General features: G+C 38.8%; 1 protein-coding gene across 2 annotated transcripts in view; it reads right to left on the reverse strand.

The window, feature by feature from the left end:
* Positions 1 to 11,211, reverse strand: part of LOC102528627 (adhesion G protein-coupled receptor E3-like) — a 35,458-nt gene extending 24,247 nt beyond the window's left edge. For both annotated transcript variants that reach the window (XM_031689806.2, XM_072947832.1), the window contains exons 1-4: positions 11,179 to 11,211; positions 9,688 to 9,735; positions 4,738 to 4,890; positions 1,233 to 1,394 (exon numbers count right to left, since the gene is read on the reverse strand). In XM_031689806.2, the coding sequence (XP_031545666.2) occupies positions 1,233 to 1,394; positions 4,738 to 4,890; positions 9,688 to 9,735; positions 11,179 to 11,209 (394 nt within the window). In that variant the 5' untranslated portion in view covers positions 11,210 to 11,211. The remainder of the gene's footprint in view (positions 1 to 1,232; positions 1,395 to 4,737; positions 4,891 to 9,687; positions 9,736 to 11,178) is intronic.
* Between the last annotated feature and the right edge of the window lie 348 nt (positions 11,212 to 11,559).

The raw sequence follows: 11,559 nt of genomic DNA on the forward strand, positions 1-11,559 counted from the left end.
GGGTGGGAAAGAACAGGATACTGGCCTTAGATAGTGGAGGTGCACGTCAAAGGAATCATTTCAATAAGCCCAGACTCTTGCATCTTTCCATACATAGAAAAGGGCTAAATTCTTCAACTTGACATGTCTGGTTTTCTTTAATTAACAGTAATCTTTTGAAGTTTCAACTACCTGTTCTTTGCTCCTCCCCTGCTTCTTTAGAGGAGTCTTTTAGAGTGTGATCTGAGGGGCAGCATCCCAGGCTTAAGTCCTCAGAAATTCTCCTCGCAGAAAGCTAACTCTTCTCCACCCCGCTCCAGTCGACAATACTAACCAAATTGTTAAAATAAATATTTAATAACCTTGGCCTCTGTAGTTACTAAAGTTGGGTTTTTACCTTGGGTTTTAACGTTCATACCTCTTTCAATCGTTCATAGTTGGGAAAGAGATTTCTCAGGATAAGATTTATTTTAACTCAGACCCATGTAGGGGTGTTTGTATATTGCAACACGAGAAGTAATAATAGCGAAAATGCTATGAAAAGGAAAATTGAGTGACAGGAAAACAACAGAAGGACACTTACTTTTTCCTAGCACAGGAAATTTAGGAGGAGAAGAAAAAGACATTGTAAGCAACGTATAGCCTAAAAATTTAGGCGTGATTTAGATAAAAACAGAAAGTCTGCTTTTTCAGTTGCTGTTTTCAAACTATCTCAATGCCTCTGTTTATTTGGTCTTTCCTATGAAAATACTCTTGTTTTATTTCACTATAATTCATAGAGGTCATGGTTGCATTGATCTTCTTATATATTATGGAGAAAGAATATTTTGATGGCTCTAGTTAGACAGGCACACAGTGATCAGGGCAGGGCTCAGCTGGGCAGTTATTCTGGTCTGAGTTGGGCTTGTCTGCTATCAACTGACCTGGACTCACTTATGAATATCTAAGAAATTGGCAGGTTGCCTGAGTGTTGCCTGATTTCAGATGGCCTCACTCATACACCTAGTGATTGGCTATGTGCTCCAGTGATGGAGGTCATGTGTCATAAGGGTGTTTTTTTAAAACTCCATCTATATATCTATATCTATACACACACACATACATACATGCATCAAATAACAATGTTTCAGAACTGAAGAACTTAAAGGTTATTAGAGTAACTGAAGTCAAATTCATAGTGGTGAGTTTTTTTGTTTGTTGGTTTGTTTTCATTTCTTTGTTTTGCTCAACTCTTTTTTTAGGAAAATTTTCACCTGAAGGAGTCGAATTTGCTCTGCAAGTTCCAGGGCCAGTAAACTGATTCTTCCCATCCATTGACACAAATCCAGGTTTGCAGACACAAAAGTATCTTCCTGGGGCATTCTTGCAAGTGGCTGTAGGTGGGCACAAGGTGGAGTTCTTACATTCATCCTTATCTGTGGCAGGAAAGAGATGAAAAAGGAATCAATGACAGCGCTCTGAGGCATCTCTCTAATCTGCATTCACATGCTTGTGGCATGTCCACCTCACACCAGTCACAGTCCTTTGTATTTCTGGGGTGATCAATTCACTTTAGTTTGCTCAAGGCTGTCTTGGTATAAAGTGGAAAGTTCTGCATCCAGAAATCCCCGAAGTACCAGCCAAACCAAGACTGTCAGCCACTAACAGCACAGTGAACAGGATAATCAGCATTTATTTTCTAATGTTGGAGGCTCACCGTGAGGCCAGGGACAAGGAGTCCCTGTTAATGAAGGGCAACTACCAGGAAGGAAGATCAAAAAGCAGAAGGCAGAAGAGAGTAAATGAGTAGAGATTTTTAGAGAGCAAGTTTAGAAAAGGTCTATCTGGAGAGGTGACACTTAAGGCAAAATGTAAGGGGATAAGAAAACACTGTACAAGAAATTCCCAGACAAAAGGAACAGTGATGCAAGAGTCAGGCTGCAGAACGGAGCACACCTGTGCAGAAGAATTAAGACTTTAGGGATGAGTCCCTGCTTTCTGTGTCCTGATCACAGGTGGTAGGCTTGTGTTTAAGAGTGTAAGATGGTTGCAGGAGCTGGCTACAATGCTTAAGAATTACAAGAGTTCTTCAAGGCACAGGTAGGAAAATATAAGTCACACACCTTGACATTCATCTATGTCTGGGAAGGAGGAAAAACATGGTCATCAGTTCTGAGACTCACCAGCTTGAATCAAATACAAGGGATCTACAGAGGTCACTGGTTGTGTGAGCCTCCCATGATTTCTGTAGCAGTTCAAATGTATTATCTTGTTGTCTGAGATGTCAGAATTCCAACATAGATCTCCCCAGGCGATCATCAAGGTGTCAATTGGGCTGCATTCCTTTGACAGGCTCCAAGGGAGAATCTATTTCCTTGCCTTTTCCAGTTTCTAGAAGCCACCACAATCCTTAGTTCCTGGCCTCTTCCTCCCTCCTCAAAGCCAGCAGCTGAGCATCACTCAGTTCATTTCAGACTCTGAACTTCTGCCTCCTTCCTCCATGACTTGAGGACCGTTGATTATCTGGGTCCACCTGGATAGTTCAGATCATCTTCCCATCTGAGATCCTTAACTTGATTACATCTGTGAAAACCCCTTTTGACGTGTAAGGTAATTGCTATAGATTGACTGTTTGTGTCCCTGCCCCCAAACTCATTTGCTGGAAACTGAATGCCCAGTGTGATGTTATTAGGAGATGGAGTCTTTGGGAGGTGATTAGGTCAAGAGGGTGCAGCCCTCATGAATGGGATTAATGCCCTTAGAAAAGAGACCCCAGAGAGCTCCCTGAGCCAGAAGGTGCCACCTATGGAACCAGACGTTGCATCTGCCGGTGCCTTGACCTTGGACCTTCCAGCCTCAAGGATGGTGAGGAATAAATGCTGGTTGTTCATAAGCCACACAATCTAGGATAGTTTATTAGAGGAGCCCATACAGACTAAGACAGTAATATATTCACCAATTCAAAAGATTAGTGTGTGGGCATTTGCGGACATTTCCCGGTTTAGCACGGTGTTGTCAATGTGCATGGAGGCTGTACGTGGACGGAGGGCTGCCTTCTGGGAATCTGAGAATTTCCAGGGAAAGAGAACCTACAAAAAGTAAGCTGCAGCCATATCCCTTGTAGATATTGAACAAGATAAAATTAGCTATCCACAGAGGCAGTCTTTAGGATTATTTGACTATATATTCAATGAAAACATCTTCAGGTCAACAAGAGTGGCACAAAATTCAATGCATGGTTCTGAGAATCAAAAAAATCTTATTAAACTAATAATAGAGGGGGAAAGACCTTGAAATGAAAAAGAGTATTTAGCAAAACACAAAACCAAAAAAAAAAAAACCGGAAAATGTCTTATTTAAAAATAAATATTAGTGACTTTCCGACTGAAGTCAGATAAATACAATTGGCTACTTGCAGCCATTTTTCCAAATGAGCTCTGAAGGGTCCAGTCAATATGCTGAGAAGACAAAAACTCTCTTTACATAAAAAAAAAGATATAAATAATTCTTTTTATATGATTTGATTTTTCAATATGAAAAATTTGGGAGCAACATTTGAAAAATCACTACTGTGTTTTAGGAGTTGAGTTCCAGGAAAACACTTTAAAAAAAATGATTTTCTAAACACCAGCCATAGCGTGTTAGAAAATATAATGAAAACAAACTTCCATGCACAAATCTTTATAACTTTTTCATTTACTTTTTCCTATAAATATATTCCTATAAATACATATATTTCCTAAAAATATATTTTTTTCCTATCAATATACATTATGAGCGTGTTAGAAAATATAATGAAAACAAACTTCCATGCACAAATCTTTATAACTTTTTCATTTACTTTTTCCTATAAATATATTCCTATAAAAACATATATTTCCTAAAAATATATTTTTTTCCTATAAATATACATTATGCACTGAGAGAGGTTTTTTTGAAAAGCCCCGGATGCAAAATGGTAACAATAAAATTTTGTATAACCTATATTTTTTGAATGTATTAGGAAACTTTGGTGAGAAAATACATTTTTAGTTGAATACATGAAGATGTGTTTCCAAAGGAGAAGAAAAATCATTATGATAAACAGGCTTGCTATGAACTTGTTAATATGGAATTTTAAAGTATTCCAAATTGAGGACAAATCCCCTTTATTTATTCCTGGCTAACATTCCTTCTCACTTGGTACTAAAGAGAGTAGATCCAGGCAGCCCCCGTCTATTGTTTGCAGATAGCCCATGAGATCAAAAGACTATGTGATTTTGGACACAGAAAACAAACTGTGGTTACCAGGGGAAAATGGAGGGGAGAGATAGATTAGGAGTTCGGGATTAACAGATACACACGACTATGTAGAAAACAGATAAAGAAAAGGGATCTACTGCATAGCACAGGGAACTGTATTCAACTCCTTGTAACAAGCCATAATGAAAAAGAATCTGAAAAAAAAAAAGTATGTGTACGTATAATTGAATTGCTTTGTTATACTCCTGAAACAAACTCTGTAAACTTCAATAAAAAATAGGAATTAAAAACAGAAAAAGAATGATATAATGAAAAATTTAAAAAGGAAAAAAAGACTGTGATCTGATCAAAAATCCTTGGACTAAAGGATTTAAGGAATCTTTATGATAATCAACAAAAAAATATTATTCAGGTGTAATATGTAGGTCTCCACTCTCAAAGGTCTTGATTTGATCAGTTATCATCAAAATCTGGGTCCAAACTTTATGTGGGATAAGTTTACGTACTTTTCCGAGAACATTCATAAAGGACATTCACCTTTGCAAGTCACTCCGAAGTCAGTGAAATGTTGTTCCCCGCTGCTTGACTCAAATCCGGGTTTACAGGTGCAAAAGTAGCTTCCCACGGTGTTACTGCAGGTGGATTTCGAAGGGCAAGTCGCGGCATTCAGGCATTCATTCACATCTGTGACTAAGGATCAATAAGAGGTCAAACTGGTGGATTCAATCCATGTCACCAACCTGTCATGCAGGCGTTCTGTCAACAAATACTGGTGGCCTGTGCTGTACATGAGAATTAACACAACATGGTAAATCGACTATATATCAGTAAAAAAAAAGATCATGAAAAAATTAAATGGAAAGGAGAGTACCTACAGGAAAAAAAATACATTGATGGAGCAGTCCTTCCGTGCCAGGCACTGAGTTTTACTGCTCTCTGACCCATCAGTTGATGAAAGCGCTCCAGTTCCTGGCTCCACAGAGCTGACAGTTTTATGGGAGGCATGTGAACAAATTATCTTGCGTGGAAAGGACTGCAAATAAACATAGTGTAAGGAGCCAGAGGCTAAGAGGGAGCTAGGAGGGGAAATCCCATAGGAGGATCACAGCAAGTGTGGTGGAGATGATTTCGTGTAGAGAATGGGAAAATCTGATGGAAGGGTTTTTTGAGCCGAGGCAGAAGCTGTGATGGAGACCAGCTCAGAGTGTAGAGCTGGACAGGAGTGAACAGGGAGAGAAGGAACGATCATCCCTGAGTTCAAAATGTAATTTTAAAAAGTTAATGTCCCAGGGCAATCTCCCACTAAATATTCGTGAAAATAATTCTTCCCTACTATTGACAGTTTCCAGTGGGTACCATAAGCATCAGGGAAACAGCACATATTTGAAATGTACTAGGTGTCAGCCATTATGTCAGTACTTAACTTGTGTGGTTTCCATGAAATCTCACAAAAACTCCCCCAACTATGCAGAATAATTTACTCCATCTTGTAAATGATCAAATGAAAGTAAAAAAAAAATCAGCCTGGAGAAATGCAAATTAAAAATCACAATGAGATCCCACTACTCACCTGCCAGAATGGCTAGAATTAAAAAGACAGGCAATACCAAAAGTTTCTGCGGATGAGGATAAAGTTCTGACTTAAACAAAAATAGAACTAAATATATAAATTCACCCCATGACCCAGAGATTCCACTTAGAGAAGTTTACCCCAGAGAAATGAAAACACATGTCCACAGGAAGACTTGTACAAGAATGTCCATAGCAGCCCCATTCATAATCGTCAACCATCAGAAAGCAAATAGAAGACTCCACCAATAGGAGAATGGATAAATAAACGGTGGTTTACTAACACAACGGAATGTTACTCAAAATTAAAAGGAACAAAATTACTGCTGCAATCAACCATGTGGATAAATCTCAGAAACATTATGCGGGATGAAAGAAGCCAGGCACACATTAGATACTGCGTGAATCCATTTATATGACGCTACAAAACAGGTAAAGCTAGCATACGGTGGTCGCCTCCAGGTATACTACCTTTAGGTGGAACGGGAAAAAGGTTGTCTGCGAAAGGACGCGAGGGAGCTCTAGGGGGTAATTCTGATGCTCTATATATTGACAGAGGCTTGAGCTGCACAGTTACATGAAGAACTCATAAATAAGTCCACTTAAGGTTTTGGCATTTCATTGTATGTTCTGTTGACTTCAGGAGAAGAAAAAGAAACAGACAGAGAACTCTGTAACTAATCACGTGCCTGATGCCAGGTTTCAGAGTGCATCTAATTCATTCGCTTTCGCAGGATCTTTAAAAGTTTTCTGTAAAGATTTTCATAAAATGTTAGGGGAGGGTGGAATGAAGCCAAAATCTGACCTGTCTGAGATGGAATAGCAGGTAAATGGGAGAGTCAGTTCCATCAAACCCTAAAGAAGTTGTTTAGCCACCAGGCAAAAGTGTCCCTCCTATGCTACAAAAGGCACAGCTGCAAGCCCAAGTTGATAAGGAGTCTTCCAGAGGAAATTTCATAATAGTTATCAGAGGTCTTAAATATAAGTCCTTCCTCTTTCTGCAGGTTAACTTCAGGAAGTTTAATTTCTAGTGCGTGAACATGTGTACTCAGGAAGGCTTACTGCCCCCTAGAGGGGAACAAGACGTAACCCAAGCACCAATGCCCGGGGGATTCGTTGAATAAACATGTTATAAGTGACGACTCTGCAGTGAGAATTGTTGTTGCTTTTAGTTTTCTTTCTGCTGGCATTCTGCACGTACTGGGTCCTGAAAGTTTCCCTGTGGACCCACGGTGTGTGACTTTCTCCTGCTATTGTGATAGTTTGAGATTCCTGCTATTTGAATATGTAAGTTTAGACCCGATCCTGGCCAATGCATGAGGCTTCAGTGGGTTTTTCTTTTCTTTCTTTCTTTTTTTTCCCCCCACCTAGGGGCAGGGGCCACTAGAAAATTTTCTTTTTGCCCTTCTGGGTTAGCGGATGGGGTTTTTCTAGTTCACTCTGAGTGAACAGGATAGCCCTTGGAAGCTTTGGGATTTATATAGAACACCCAGATCCAGCTCCGCACCTCAAGTCAGCACAAGGCTATGTTACTTATCTTGGAATGAGAATTGAGGATGGAAATCTGAAGAGAAATAACCCCAGAGCCAATCCACCTTGGTTCAAAGTCTGCCTTCTCTACTTAATAACTGTGTTAAATTTGCCAAATAGCTTAATCACAGTGTGTGCCTGTGTGACAAGAGTATCAGTAATTAAACACGTGCACAGCTAGCGCGGCGCCTGTCACAGGGAAAACATGCCAGATGCCTCGTGAGCCTTCCCTCCGCCTCCTTCTCCATCCCTTCCTCTTTCTTGCTTTCCATCTTTGGCTCCACAGTGAAAACAGAAAACTGAAAAGCAGAAAGCAGTACATGTCTGGTTGAATGTCTACAGATGGTAACATTAATGTTAAATTTTGCCCAGCATTTCAGTGGGATCTTGGGATGGGAGTGAGGAAGGGGGGTCGTCCATGTTGGCCCAGTCTGCCGTATTCCTTTATACTTCTCTCTGCGTGTGTTATGACTAGATTCTTTTCACGCAGTATGGAATCTTATGTTTATATTACGAGATAAATATATCCATAAATAAATAGAGGGATGCAATATCATGCTACTCAGCCTCTAACGACAAGACGGCTCACTGATTATTGTCAAGAGAGGATTTTTAGCACATAATAGGTGAAATAAAAGCCCACTGTAGACACTTTATAAACTGTGACCGCATTCGGTAAAATAATATGTACGTGGTCAAACCTGCATCTATCAAATCTCGGTCTGTATTTATACCTGTTTATATATGTAAAAATGCATGTACATATTTGTGTATATACTATTTAACATACACAAGCTATTCACACAGAAGTTACAAAAATCAGGAGAAAAATAATATGGAACTAATAAGTAGATGTCACTTTTTATTAGAGCTTTAAAGAGTTTAAATATATATCCATTTATATACTTATAAATATATGTAATATATATTTACATATTCCTATGCCAAATATGTATATATTATATATATTAATATATACCTATTTATCTATTTTTATATATTTACATAAATAGGTATATATAAAATTTATGTTTACATCGATATAAATATATAAAATACTTTTATCTGTATAAATATATTAAAATATATAAACATATTTTATACATTTATATTATACAGTATACATTATAATAATATAAATAATATATTATCAATATATTATAATGATATAAATATATGATTAACTTATTATAAGCATATCATCATATATTATAAATATATTTTATACATTTATATATTTGATTTATATAAATATAAATTATATTCATATTTTTTATATTTTTTGTATCTGTATAAATATATGCAAATAAATATATATTTTATACATGTATAAATAGGTAAATAAGTACACATAGGTATATATGTGTGTATATATATAAATAGCTAAATGTATATATATATATATATATATAAATATTGTAATAAAAAGAGTGGTCATCTATTATTTCCATATAACGTTTCTCCTGATGTTTGTGGATTCTTTGTGTAAACAGCCTGTGTAAGTTAAACAGTAAGGATTAGGGGGGAGGGTGCAGCCAGTGGTAGAGTGTGTGCCTCGCACGCATGAGGTCCTGAGTTCAAGCCCAGTGCCTCTCTTAAAAATGAGTAGGTAAGGAGAAGCCCCCGAACCAGGCCCTTGTGGATCTGCATGCCCTGGGTTCTGCCCGCGCAGGCCCACGCCTCTGCGACTTCCTGGAGAGCCACTTCCTAGATGAGGAGGTGAAACTCATCAAGAAGATGGGCAACCACCTGACCAACCCCCACAGGCTTTCTGGTCCCCAGGCTGGGCTGGGCGAGTATCTCTTTGAAAGGCTCACCCTCGAGCATGACTAGGAGCCTCTGCACCCCAGCGGCCTCTGTGCCCCTCTGGTGTCAGGGCTTCTGCCTGGAGCCTCTCTCTGCAGTCACCAGGCTTGTTAACCATCCTGGAGCCCTCTCCCAAGCCTTGGACCAAACGAAAACAATAAAGCTTAACGCAGCAAAAGAAAAAAAAGGTAAACCTAATTACCTCTTCCCACAAAGGACCAAGAAAGACAGAAAGAAAGGAAGGAAGGAAAGAAAGAAAGAAGGAAAGAAAAAAAGAAGGAAGGAAAGAAGGAAAGAAAGAAAGGAACAGTAAGAATAAACAATGTGCTGTTTCTTTTCAAATGCTGTAAGTACAGTGTGGAGGGAAAACTTACAAGGGCTGGAATTACACTTGGCTGTGTCCCTGGATGGCTGCATGAACTTGAGCCAGTGCTCACCATTTCCATACTTCTCTTTCTAGGTGTGAATTTGGGGGACAGCAAAAGTTGGTCTGCTTATCTCCAAACTGCGTTGTAAATGAGTATCTTAGAAACATAAGCTCCATGAGCCATTTCGGATTCCCTTTGCTTGTCACCCACATACCTTGGAATGAATTATGAATGTTCGCGAAGAAGATGAAGCAGGAAAGCCCTGGGAGAGAAAACAAAAGGGGAATTTAATGTTTTAAGTGTTTTCTGAGGATCTGAATCTCTTGAGGCTGACTTGACTTTTTGTTATTCCCTCAAATAGCTCTTGGGTGCTTCGTTCCTCCAAAGGCACGGGGTACGTCCAATAAAATTTAAGCCCTCTAGCGACGGTTTTATCACTTAGAGCTAAAAGTGTTCACAGATCCATAAAAATATTTGAGACCTCAGGGGGGAAAATAGATAAAATAGAGGGTAAAATTAGAAAACTGAACAATATCAATGGATAAATGTTCACTTTAATGCCTGCAAAAGGTAACGTCATGTGACTTAATCAACTGTTGAATTTTTCAGGCATTAACACTTTATTATATTTGAAAACAGAGGGGAAGGGTGTAGCTCAAGCGGTGGAGCGCATGCTTAGCACGCACGAGGGCCAGGTCCTGGGTTCAATCTCCAGTACCTCTGTTAAAAAATACATAAATAAATAAACTTAGTTACCTCACCCCACCAAAACAAACAAAAATAATAATAAAAATTTTTAAATTAAAACTTTTTTTATAAAAGAAAATAATACATACTTCAGGTTTTCTCATCTGGCAAGTGTTTCATAAAAGTCATAGGACTTGAACAATTAGATGTGAGTTTATCACCGGCAAGTAAATTAAAAAATTAAGTTATGGAAATAAAATTATGGAAATACTATATAGAAATACATAGAAAATTATATTTACCTCTTTGTATTTATAGTCATTACCCCCTCCCCCCCAACCATAGCCTGGAATGAGAAAGAATTTTAATATGTTTTACGTAATACAGGTTGGGAGCTTCCAAAATCAGGAGCAGAAAGCAACTATAGTTCCCCTGAAGAGAGGAAGCCTCTCTCTCAGTTTTCAGTTCCAACCGCAGGATGTTCAGATGGAAAGAGAAAAGTAGCGCTTTGATGAGCTCTTTGGATGCTGCAGTCAGCTCTAAAACCCGGAGGACACACACTGTGGGAATTCTGGCTTGTCTAAGTAAATGGATCCCAAAGACAGAGTTTCTATCTCAGTTTTAGGAAGAAAAATGAGCGCGGGGCAGCCTTCCATGCCGAAAGTCTGGTCCTGACGTAAAAGAATCCATTCTTAGGTTAAAGTGATTCATGTCTTGAAGGGTGATGCCCAGGGCTTCACTTCCATCCAATCCTTGTTTGACTGAATGTTAGAGATTGTGGGCTTTGAAAAAAATTCCCATTTCTTTAGGAATCATTCTGAATTACTTCTTCTTCTTAATCCCTCTAAGTATTTCCATAGAAGACACCCCAGCTGCGGTTTCAAAGAACAAAGAAAGTGGATTCCCCCTCCCGGCCCCCCACTGCCCAGGTCACAACCTCGAAAACGAAGTAGAATATGAGAAGCCAAGAGTCCTTGCTGTTTCTAGTTGAAGCGAATAAAATGTTTGAAAGACTTACCACCCAAAGGCAAGAAGTGACTTCTAGCCATGACCACGAAATGGAAGCAAAAATAGGAACTTGCATCGCCTTTTATCTTTCTTTGGTGTTTCTCAAGGAGAATTGGGGATTTTGTAACAACTACTACGGGAGAGTTTTCTAGTATTGTAATGGGCAATTGAAGAGAATAGCAAATTTTGTCCTTTCCTTTCTTTTCTTTTTTTAATAGGGAAACAGGGAAAGTCTACTGTAGGCAGCGGCTTCTTCTGAAATGTTTAAAAAAATAAGATGGATGAACAGATGGATAGAGGAATGCAGGAATGGAGACACACGTGAAAATGCAAGTAAAGGGCTCATTGTAAGTTCCAGGTGGTGGGAATATGGGAGTTCACTGTAAAATTC

Source organism: Vicugna pacos, chromosome 22, assembly GCF_048564905.1.
Source record: "Vicugna pacos chromosome 22, VicPac4, whole genome shotgun sequence".
NCBI classification, from domain to species: domain Eukaryota; kingdom Metazoa; phylum Chordata; class Mammalia; order Artiodactyla; family Camelidae; genus Vicugna; species Vicugna pacos.